At 42.9% G+C, this 12,444-nt stretch overlaps 1 protein-coding gene across 1 annotated transcript in view; it reads right to left on the bottom strand.

Annotated features, from left to right (window-relative positions):
* Positions 1-5,712, bottom strand: part of PPP2R3A (protein phosphatase 2, regulatory subunit B'', alpha) — a 42,588-nt gene extending 36,876 nt beyond the window's left edge. The window contains exon 1 of the mRNA XM_010078592.1: positions 3,748-5,712. Coding sequence (XP_010076894.1) covers positions 3,748-5,712 — 1,965 coding nt within the window. The remainder of the gene's footprint in view (positions 1-3,747) is intronic.
* Between the last annotated feature and the right edge of the window lie 6,732 nt (positions 5,713-12,444).

Below are 12,444 nucleotides of genomic sequence, written 5' to 3' on the forward strand. Positions count from 1 at the left end.
GATTTTGGATACGTTTTGAGAAAATGTGATTATTTCATGACAAAGTTCAAGTCACTGTGATGTAACAGAAGACACTTTTTACAGTTAGCCTCCCCAAACAAGATCCTCCAGAAGCATATCATTACATTTGCCAAACGAAGAAGCACACAGGATTATGAAGCAGCATTATGAAGGGGCAGAATTATGAAGTTGCCAGGTCAACCTTAACTTTGTATGATTACAAAAGTCTTAATTCCACTCAAAGCCATCTTTGGGCCATCGTTCAAGCACGCAACAGACATTTTAATATAAAAAACCAAAGTGTGTGGCCTCAGGACTTTGTTTTAGAGCACAGCGAGTTAGGAATGCTTCTGAGAGCCCCAGCAATATCCACCCATCAGTCACTCGCGTGAGGCAGGATTAGATAGATGCCACCTAGAGCCAGCTCAGAGGAAACGTGGCAGCAGGGAATGGCCTCAGGAGACTTAACTCGGGGCTCTACCATCTCAGATACAATATGGCTACACAAGGCAATCTGAACCATTTATCAACGCTGCAAACCGTAAACCCTCTGCTCCCAGATGCACAGTCCCTGTCCAGAAATGGCTGTATCACCCATTTGACCTCGGTGTGAAAGATTCCACTTAATCTGGCAGAAAACAAACCTAACTAAATATATCTTGTACACAAGCATCATAGTATAAAGAAAGATTCAGAAGCATGCAATAGGATGTGGAGGCATGGGGAAGAGAGAAATGGGAAGCAGGACTGCTCTTTTTGGCTCAGTACACCACGAATAATCCTTTTGAGAAGAGATACCCAACAGAGGAAGGACAAAAAAGAGGCCTCTTTCTGTATCAAACCCTGGTCCTGGTCTCTGCTCCCAAAATTATTCACAAACTTTATCCAACAGCTCTTAAAATAAAATCCATGAGCAAGACTTGGAGTAGAGCCCTGCACTACTCAAACTTGATTCTGAAAACAGAAGGATTAAGCTTCTTACAGACTTTTCTATAGTACTTTCACTCTAGTACCAAGTACTCTGCAAGCATTATCTGAATTTAAATCCTTTGCCGAATTGGCTGTCCTGTACAGGTGGTAGACCAAGGGCACAGAGAGGTTAAGGTCAAAACCATCCACCACCAGTTTTACCTAGGACTTTGCATGAGACAACATTTTACTCAAAAGGAAGCACCCTTTATCTTCCAAAAACTCCCCTGACACTCAGCACTTTCACAGATCAGGTCAGAGAATCCCAAGAAACCCATCTGCACCCTCTTCAGTACTCACTGGTTCTAGTTTCCCCCATTTCCCTCACACCTGCCAGTCCATCCACGACTCCTCATTTCCCTCCTACCTAGAGAAAAAACAGAGATAAATATTTGGGGTTTTTGCTAGCCTCTAACAGACTACCGAACTGTTTTCATGGAACAATTTATTTATGAACAACATATTAAAAAAAACAGCTGAAGACAGGCACACAGAACAGGAAATTTTAAAACAAATACTTGGAGGTTTAAAGATAAGCAACGGAAAACGGGATCTCAGAATGGGAAATGTTGGACAGTCTGAAAGTATGCAATGCTTCCTGGCCTGCCTGAAAGACGCGTGATGTGCTCATTATATGCTCTGTAAAATTGATGGACTTCTTGAGTATTCACTTCCTAGTTTCTAAATATTTTGGTTTTGAAAATGAAGAGGCAAGTAATTCTATTGTTCTCTGTGGAGAATCATAACCAGCTTGACGACAAAGGGAAAGTCTGTTGCCGATATAAGTTCGCACAGATTTCAACACAGACAGCCCAACTGAGCCAGCAAACAGCCCGGTCCGAAGTGGCTCTCTCTCTCCTTTTTCACTGCTCACAATTTCAGGGATACTAAACCTGTCACAACCTCCACAAATGAAACCTCCACTGCATCTTCATCGATATTAGATCTCTGGGGTTTCTGTGTGTGCACACAACTATTTGATAACAGTTTTATGAGCCCTAAGAAAATATAACAAATACTTTACATATTATTCATTCAGGCACACATGTGCAATACTGAATCAGAACCCACACGGAGCTCCAGCCAGATCCAGCGTTATCCAGAAACAAGGATGTATTCCCTCCATGCTCTACCTAGAGAAGGCCATGTGTCCAAAGCGTGGCCGCACCCATACTATCAATGACAGCAAACCTCAGAGTAAATATAGAGCCAGCAGTTCAGGTGACTTCTGCCCACTCTGCTAAGGGCTATCTCCCTCTGAAGGGTGCCAGCCGCATCCACGCTGCGCAGTGCTCAGCCCAGACCCCTCCAGCTCCTCTGGGTCCCCAAGACAGTTATTCTCTCTTGGGACCTTTGGTTCTAGGCATCTATACAAAGTAAGGGTTGTGCTGTTGCACGGAAGAGAAGAGCTCTTGTAGTATGGGTGCATGTTATACATCCACAGAAGGCGGGCTGGGAGCAAACTCACACACGGGCTAGGTGGGTGACTAGGGAAACAGAGGCTAGTAAGAGACTGGACTGATAAGCTATTTGACAGCGTAAATGCATCCAATTTTCAACTATTATAAAAAAACTGCCACAAAGTGTTAGACTTCAAACACATTTTTTTTGAAGTTCACAAATTAGAAAATTTCGCAAATTAATATACAATGCAAGAATACCTCTTATAAGAGATCACTTTAAAGCTTTTGGAGCTGCTGAATTCTACACTCTTTGGTGAAAAAGACTCTTTCCCTTGCTACAGATATCAGACAAGTTTTTGCTCACCATTTTCTGTAAGCAAAGATGCCCAGAGTAACATAAGAAACACTTGGAGAGCTTAACCTAAAAAGATCTCAGCACTGTCATTTAGGGTGAGACACACCCCACCCACCCTGTTCCAGAATTGCACTAAATACCTCTATTTTCAGGAAAGTGGACAGTTTTGAAGACATGCACATCATGCTCCAACCAGAAGGAGCTGTGAAAGTTCAGTTTTTAAGTGCCTACACAGGAGGTAGATTTTGGAAAGTGAAGCCCTCTCTATACTTTCTGTGCCCTTTGAAGTTTGGCAACAATTTGTCTTGAAAATTTGTCTCTTTTTATCCAATGAAAAGCACTGAGGGCTGGACAGACAGCCTTGGCTTCCCTCTAAAGAAGGCTCCTACCAAGACCCTTTTTCCTGGGAAAACCTACTCCTCATTTGAGAGACGTAGCAATGTAGACTCCATAATGATTCAATGCACTAGGGACAGGTAAAAGAAAATTAAATCTCCCTAGATTCTGACCTTTCTGCCACGGAGGAAGATCTCCTTTTTCAGGAACTAGTGACGAGGAGGACAACAAAGGCTGTTGGAGTCTGCTTGGGGATGGGACAGGGAATAGTGGAACACTGAGTTCTCATTGAACTGGTGAGAGGCAGTCTGCTACTCATTCACAGGAATAAAGCAGTTAGCTGAAAAATTGGTTCTCCCCTCTATTACATAGGACCCATTTAAACCACAAGCAAACGGCCTACAGGAGCAGCAGCAGGCAAGGAACAACCTCAAAGGTGAAACTGCGCATCAGGGCATATTTTGTTTGCTTAGGAGTTTTAGTTTCCTCTTTTTGTTTGTATTTAAATAAATGCTACATTTCTGCCAGGTTGTCCTGGTCAAACCACAACACAGGTCGAGCATGTTATTCCACACTGCAGCATCCAAAGCACAATGAATCACTTAACAGATGTTATTTTTTTTCCACATTCTCCCATGTTTGTTTTACCCACTATCCCATCAAAGAAAGGTTTGGTTCTCTTACCTTAATCACTTCTGGGGCCTGCTGAATTGAAGCTGGAACAGAGTCTCTGGAGGCAGCCCCAGCACAGCTTTTTTGCCCTGCAAGAAGGGACTGTGAAGGAGTTGTCAAAGTTTCCTGAAGAATCTGCATCACTTCTCTCTCCTTGGACAAGCTTCCCCTGCCTCTCTGGAATTCCACCAGTTCCTGTGCAAAGTCCTCAATGCTTTCCAGGATACGCAGTAAAAGGGCTTTGTCATCCTCTTCCATTTTATGACCATTGGTTTCCATGATTTTTGACAAAGGGGAAGTGGAGTCAATGGGTTTACTTTTGGGTTCAAGAGCCAGAGGTAGTACCTGCCTACCCTGACAGCCAAACACCTGCAAAGAGGCAGGTTCCCTCTCCTTTAGAGAGGGTTCCCTCAAAGTACTCTCCATTTTCTGTGAGAAGCACTCCAAGTCCAGCAGCAGCTTCTCTATCTCATCCTTGTCAACCTTACTGCACATCTGTTCTCCTTTGGAGACACCAGCTTGGGAACCATGCAATGCAGAATCTGAAACTGGTTTTAAAGGAGTCATTTTCTCAGAAGCATGGGAGAGCTCAACATCTCCCACTCTGGCACGTTCTGCTTTAGCATCGGCTGTTAGATCTGAACAGCCAGCTGGCTGGTAGCCGTGCTCCAAACTCTCCCAGCCCCCTTTCTGCTCTGCCCGCTTTATCTCCCTTGGTATTCTTTCCCCATCAGACTCCTCCTCAATGTACAGAGCCTCAGCGGATGACGTGCAGTCAGAAGGGCTCGTGGCTGGTAACTGAGGTAGGGCACAAGCATCTTTCACAGCTCTTGCACTGCTCTCCTGCAGGATGCTGTGAAGGGAGTTTGAGGTAAAGCTCACAGTACTTGTTTGGATGGACTGAGAGGTGCTTGTCACCTCACGCTGATCAGCTGGCACTCTGAGAGGAACTGCACCTGAGGATGGCAGCTGAATAATATCTTCATACCTAGGTGGCTGCTCATCTCCAAATACTGGGGGAAAGGGAGTTTGCTGCAAGCCATGAAAACAGTTAACTAGTTCTGCCAAGTCACTAGCTTCCCTGTGTCCCGGTGGCTTGAGTTCAAAGGGTAGCTTTTTCAGGTATGAAGAAAACCTTGTCATCAGGTTCATATATATCATTTCTGAATTAGCCAGGGGATCATTGCTGTTCCCTCCGCCAACACTGCCTGCAGACTTCTTTTTGATGCAATGTTTTATTATGTCTGTGCACTTTTTCAGATCCTCCGAGCACTTGAGCAAGATGTCTAAGCACACTTTAATATCTCCACCAGAAGAACCATCTAGCTTGTGTTTTTCTAAAATCTGGGTAATGAAGTTTTCTTCAGAGAAGGAATGAGGGGACAAGGGAACCATGGGATTCATGGTGACTTCTGGAGCATCATTGCTCTCCTGCCATTCCTCCACAGGAGAGGGACTCTGTAAAAAGCCACACGGAGGGCAGTTCTCATCATTGTTGAGCTGCCCATAAATCAAGTCAAAATCAAATGATCGTCTGCTGAATGATTCCGACCGAACTTTCCTTCCCTTTCTGTAGGCCACATGACTAGAAGAGTTTTTGAGCTTTTCAAATGAGAATTCCTTTATTTTACCACTGGCAAGGTTTATGGCCTCACCAGTAATGTCTTTTAAACTGCTGGAGGCTTGCACTGAAGAGCCTTTTTTGATTCTTGGATTATTTGGGAGGATTTGGTGATAGTCCTCATTTCCAGGCAAGGCAAGTCCATTTTCAGGAACGGGAACTTTACGGTCTTGGTTGGCATCCTGGACACTGAGCTCTGCGCAGACACTGTGGTGGGCAACTATGCATGTTACTCCTTGCTTAAACGCTTGGCAAGTCCCTGTGCAGTAATGCACGGTGTGCTGAAAGTGCTGGTCTACCACCACACTGCTGTAGCAGTTCACAGAAGTGACCATAAGCCTGTAGGTTGCTGCCATAGCACGGATCACACTTGGAAGTGAGGCTTCAAAATTCACCATGAACTTAACAGGAAAAATTTCACCCCACATACACTTTTCACAGCCACACCAGATGTAACGTAAACATTCAAACGTCAGTTGAAAACATTCAAACTACATGAGAAACTACTGCCTTGGAAAGCCCTAATGGAGTCCGGAGTGGTATCAGCAGTACAGTTACAACTAGTGCAATTTGCATGTGGTTTAACTTAAGGTAATTTGATTCTTGTACTCCATGCAGGAAGCTTTGTGATCAGAGACTCCATTTCTAATGGTCCAGGTAGTTCCTTCAGGAGGCGTCATAAAATTCAGCCAGTGCTTAGGCAGAAGTGACGAGACAATGATTTTTGTTCAACGACTCTTCTCTATTCTTGGGTGGGTCCACAAAAGATAGATAATCAAGTAGCATGTACAGACAAAAAATCCACAGTACGTTTGTGAGATTCTCCTCTCACACTGGTAAGGTAGGTCCCTGCAACAGAAAAAAGTTGAAAGTCAATATAATATCCATGTAATACGCAGCCTTGTCTACTACGAAACATATGGCACCAGGCAGTAACAACCAACACACAGGCTTGTACAGAATAAGAGTAGGCTGATATTTTTCCTTCCCTCAGATGTACCATATAAGAACACTGCTGAGGAGCTAGCCTATATTTATACACAGGCTGTCTACGTGTTGCCATTTTAACAGCTCTATTTTAACCACTTGTTAATTTTTTTTCAGACTTGCTTTTTTTCCTCCCCAGACTGCACAAAACATTACCTTAATTCTAATGGAGCAAAACATTTTGATCATGTTGTGAATTTCCGACTCTCATTTTCCAAGACTCTAAAGATAAGGCAAAGAGAAATGCACTTTTGGGATTTCCAGGCTCTCTGGATTATAAAAAGCTGCAAACAGCCTGGAGCAAAGTAGATGAATGCTTCTAAGAATGCATGGCCTTTAATAAAGGCCACATTGGCTTCCATTAGCCTTTCACCAAGGTCTCTGGGACCATGGCAAAATATTGTAAGGAGGAATAACTGTTTTTCATTCTCTTGCAACCCATAAATAGCAGCATATTTTATTTAATAAGTCAGCTGGTGTGGACTTTCAAGAGCAGAAAGTAACATTTGTATAAAGGTTAAGCCTGTGAAAACCAGGAACTGAGTGGTTTACACTTAGCATAGCCACTTCCAGCTGCATTTCCTATCATGGTCAGAATTGCTCCAGAAAAAAAAAAAACAAAGGCTGCTTAACTTTGTTATTAAAAGAAGCATGAAAAGTATGAAAAGGTCTTAAATTTTAGACATTGCTTCATCTTTCTTCAGTAATCAAATTAAAACACCCCAATGAAACTCTGAGCACCCTCTATTCCTGTACAAATAGAAATCCATTTCATAAAACATGATTAAATCACAGCTAAGGCACACTGCAGCATGGGCTTCCTCTGTTTTCAAAGGTAAATATCTAGCACTATGTGAAAGGCCAGACCTGCATCTGATGAAAGCACTGCCCTCTGCACATGTCACATCCCACCTACCTTAGCTCATAAGCCTGTACAGATGTATCACACCCAAGGGAAGTACCTTAGAGTTTCATGCTGTTGTAATTAAGGACTGCGGATAGCACAAGACTGCTGAACATTCACATTTTACATATCTTAAAGCCTTAATTTGAAGTCGAGAAGCACCGATTTAAGAGTATTTGACGGAATTTGTAGTGTGCCATGTCTGCTCATTGCAATTAGGTAGAGCTGTACACTGTAAAGAAACCTTCCCGATTTGCTCTTTGGATTATATAAAGCACTGAAACTATTACATTCAAGATGAAGAACTGCTCCAGCCACCATGCTGGTATCTGTAACAGGCTGCCACCTGCCTATCAAACCCCGCAGGCCAAGCTGCACGTTGTACCAGGGCCAGCTCCTGTGCAGCTCTGTGCCTCTCCTGTGCTGCTCCCCCCTGCGCCCACTGGCACTGCCCCAAAGCCCCACAGGCGTGGGAGGGCCGTCCAGAGGGATGAGCAGAGGTATGAGGTGTGTCCCAGCCACAGCAGTGAGTCAGGGTGCCAGGGGATAAAGGGCGTAAACAGAACCGTTTTTAAACCCCGGGGTGCTTACACCATCAGGCATAAGCCTAGGTAATAAGACTCCACACCCTCCAGTCACTGACTCTCAGGCTTCACTATCAGGTGTGCTAAATGCTTTGCTGAATCAGAGCCACAGTTTAAAAAAAAAAAAAAAAAGTACTATTGGCTCCCCAACATCTTTGTCTTACAGGACTTAGGGGCTTTGTTCAGACAGGAAAACCCATGCTTCTATGACTCCAAAGAGTCTAATCATCCATCCATTCTCTCCCTGAGAACACATCCAGGGTAAGAAGTCTGCTGCTTTTCCTTTTCTGAGCCTCCATCAACTACAAAGAAGCATTCTGGCATTTCCTGAAATAAAAATTAGATAATATTCAGAGAAAATAGAGGTCTTCAGGAGAGCAGATTTGATGAAGAATTAATATTGCTTCTGAAAAAGCACAGGACTTTCTTCCTCAAAGCTCCTTCCTCCCTCTGTGTCATGTACAGCAAGGAGATACTGGTCTTCTTTTTATCACCAAAGAACACTCTGGGTTTATACCTACTTTGGGAAATAATTGCATCTTGATTAAGTTATTCCTTAATTAGAGAAATAATGCATTAGACTCGCTGTCTCTTTCTCCTATATGACTCCAAGGGTAATTTCCTCCCTACACATGTACCCCTTCCACTGGGACTAAGTCAGTTTCTCCAACCCTTTAAGCCACCTTCCAACACAACTTTTTGTGTCTATAAGACAATTCTACAAGGAGTTCTTCGATGAAGGAGGTCTCCCAGATTCCCAGCCTAAACTGACTCTTCTTTAGTTCAACTTTGTATTTCCAGCTACACCCAATAACACCACTAAAAATTCATACCTCCCAAATAAGTTTAGGTGCCTATGCCTTAAACCATTGCTCAGCCGTGTTATGAATTGTCAGCCCTTTCTGCAGGCCCTCCAGCCACGTTTGCTGCATTCTCTCATCTCTTTCCAATTTGTCTGTATTTCTCTGGTGCTATCACACCCAGGAATCAACACAATCCAGACACAAACTTTTCAAGGCTAACACAAGATTGCTACCTCCCACCTCTGCTGTCAGCACGTTTTACTGCTGTGGTAGTGAAGGAAACTATCAGAGAATCAATATGAAAAACCTGACATCCTCTTTTCAACCAGATTAACTGATGTATTCTCAGTGATTATTTACCTCTTGCCTTATTATCACTGTCTGCAAGAACACACTAAGGTTATTCAAGTGCTGGAGTACTTGACTCCGGTTATGCAAGACAAAAAAAAAAATTTGCATAGGCAGCACAAATGCATACAGATGCCCAGTAGAATCTATTTCTCTCATTTCTCCACTGGCTTGACCAAGGGAACACATGCTCAGCCTGCAGCTTTCCTTTACAGTGATCCATCAAACATGATCCAGCACGAAAACCCAGCCAAGACAAAAGCTAAGGGAAGAGTATTCCTGTTATCAGATCTGGGAACCTGGTCTCAAGCCCTCGTTGAATGGGCTTTTGTTGTGACTTTTGGTGGGTGACTAAAAACTACTATTTATGAGTAGCAACACCAGAGAGACTAAAGGCCTTAAGAAACATTCCTACTTTGTTCGTTTCAGCCTGCCATTTCATTCCAGTTGTGGCTCTAAACAGCCCCCAGTTCAGATATACTGTAGAGAAATTCTGTATTTAGGGCTGCTGCCATGAAACCAACTCCAAGCCTGAGGATGCAGGATTGGCTTCACAATATAAACTAGGAATGAATAGGGCCTCTTGTGTGACGGCAGAATAATGCTTCATGTCTTTCCTATCTGTGAGATGACATGAATCACTTTCCAAAGGGAAAAATTATTGCAGATACTAATGATATAAAAGGTTATTCTATAAGACACACAAGAAATTCTATTCATGCAAAGATTATGCTGGAGTTAAACAAGGGAACAATGACAATCTGTTTGGATGGGACTGTCAGCCAGTGCTTGACTTACTCACAAGCTGAACTCTAGAGAGCTACAGGACAGGCCTCTACTGACTCTGGAAGTCTCAAATTAGGCAAAAATATTTTTGAACTTCTATCTTCAGTACTAGAACATTATTAGTGATCAGAAGTTAGAAACCACCATCCCATGCAGTACGGCATAAACTAGCCCCTTCTGTACCAGCACACAGCACAGGTGTCACTACGCGACTGTGCTCATTTCTAGGGGAAGAGGTGGCAGGATAAACTATCCCGTTTGGTATTCTTGCAAAAGACAGATAGAAAGACAGACAGAACAACAGTTTTGCCATTTGGACAGTCATCAGTACAGTTTCAGAAGTAACATCCTAGCTATGTAATCAGGGTGTCAGGTCTTACCCTCTTAGAGGAGCTTGTGGTGCCACAAGGCGGCATATAACTGCATCCTTTTATTTACAGAGGCTTGATTTTTGTTTACAGTTTACTGAACAAAGCAGATCTGGGAGCAAACTACATTGATTATAGAAGACAAAAGCAGGCAAACAACAAAGCAGTGTTTTCTTGCAAAGCACAACTTTCAGACAATCTTCTGCACTTTGTCAAGTAATAGGAAAAAAACCCAGTATTAATCTTCTAATCTTATATTCTTTATTTTTAAAGCCCCCTATAGAACGGTACTGGACCCTGAGAAGTATCATTACTTTTCTTACTACCTGGCTCAAGGCAGAACGTGGTAAACTTTAAGATTCAAAAGCACACTACAAATGCACACTCTGAGGATGGAGACCAGAATAGAAAAGGTGACTCACTCGGTTAGGAGAGCTGTTCTGCAGCTTGTAAAGGAGCTGACACTCACCCCCAAAGCATCTCTGATCACACAGCCAAGCGGTCACTGCTCCAATGGCCCAGTCACCCATCGCCAGAGTCGACAGGGTTCACATCACTACTAGTAATGTTACACAGCATGCTCTACAGTCACTGAAACAGCTCTGAAAATCTAGTGTTAAAAACATCACCAGATGCTCTGTCTATGGTAGAATCACAGCAGCAGTAGCTGTGGTAAGACATTTTTGTAACAAATCCACAGCTGAATTCAGCGGGAACGTTACAATGAGCCATTTACATGAATTATTTTGAACCCCATCACAAAGGAATGATTTACAGTTCACTATCACTTGCACAATTTACCTTCCAAAATCGTTTGAACGGGAGACTAAAGACTTTTTCCTTCTATACTGGAGAAGTTCAGAAGAAAAAAATCTAACCACCTAAGTTGCTCCTTTGTCCTGTATTTCTGATATATTTACAGCCTAACATTTCAATGTCCTTAACGGCAGCACGTATAGTTAATCCAAAAGGACTTGTTTTGTACACAGGACTTAGATGGGAATTCAGCTGTGGTAACTTTTAAACCCTCATGACGAGCCAGAGTTTGACACACAGGCGCACATTTCAGCTGTAGTAAAAGAAATAATTTAAAATTGCACCTGTAGAATTTTAGGATTAGAGGTGCTTACACCACTTACACTGGCAAGGCATCTCAAGTTTAGTTTCAAGAGTTTTTAGCACCAAGCTATTTCATGCTTTAGAGACTGCAACAGACCATGATGGCTACAGATCCTGACTTCTGTCATAACCCAGGTCAGGGGATCTGACCCACTCAAACCAAGAACTCCTCTTTCAACCAGAGCACATTTCTTCATATGCCCAAGTGCTTCCATATTACATGCACTATAGAAAAGGGGTCATTATTTCCAATTTAATGATGTTCAACTTCAGATTCCAGCAAACAGGTATCAGGCTTTCTTAAGATAACTTTAAAAAGCTTTCAGGAAGAGAGATTTCCTTGTCCACAAGTACTGACACACTATAATCAAACCACCTCTTAGTTTTTTCCAGGATTGCCAGGGTCCAGAAGAGAGATGTCTTCAAAGTTATTGCTATAGTCCTTTTCTGAATTCTGTCTGTAATTTGTAATTATTCTTACAAAAACCTAAAAGAGAGGTGGGATTCATCAAATATAAGCCAGCTACCTAGAAACGAAGTGGTAGGTACTCTCTGTAGGTAATGCAGTGAAGCATGCACCTCCAAAAGAAAAATCACCCCACTGAGCTTAAAAAACAATATAATTTTAAGATTACAAGTCACATTAGAGGAGTTCCATCATTCAGGATTAAACAAGACCACAGGAACAACAGTGTCTGCCTCCAGCAGTGGCCATATGCCAATGCTCAAGGAACAGTACTAGAAAAAGCCATACGATATTTCCTAGGGGCACTCTCTGGCCTCCAACTGGTTTCAGCTCATGAGAATTGTGAAGCTGGATGTGGTTTCTGAGCACTTAGTAACCTTCAGAAGATTTCCCTCCTATGTTCTTGGGCATCCCCTGGATTCAGCAGAGCCTTTTTGCATCCAGAGCATCTTTTGACAAGACATTCCACTCCCTACCACCCCTTTCAATTCCGTCACTCACCAGCTTCAGTCGTGTCAAGATCTTGTACTGAAACGGAGCACAAACACTACACCTGTACACACATTGTCCAGAGAGTTCCTGAATTTACACAATTCCACATCATCCCTCTGCCTTCTCTTTTCTGGGATTATTAGTCCTCTCTTACTCAGTTGTTCTTGTACAGAAGCCATTTTGCACCTTTGATCATTTCCACTGCCCCTCTTGTAAACCCTTCTGGTTCAA

The sequence above is a fragment of the Pterocles gutturalis genome, unplaced genomic scaffold (assembly GCF_000699245.1).
Source record: "Pterocles gutturalis isolate BGI_N339 unplaced genomic scaffold, ASM69924v1 scaffold8478, whole genome shotgun sequence".
Lineage (NCBI taxonomy): Eukaryota > Metazoa > Chordata > Aves > Pterocliformes > Pteroclidae > Pterocles > Pterocles gutturalis.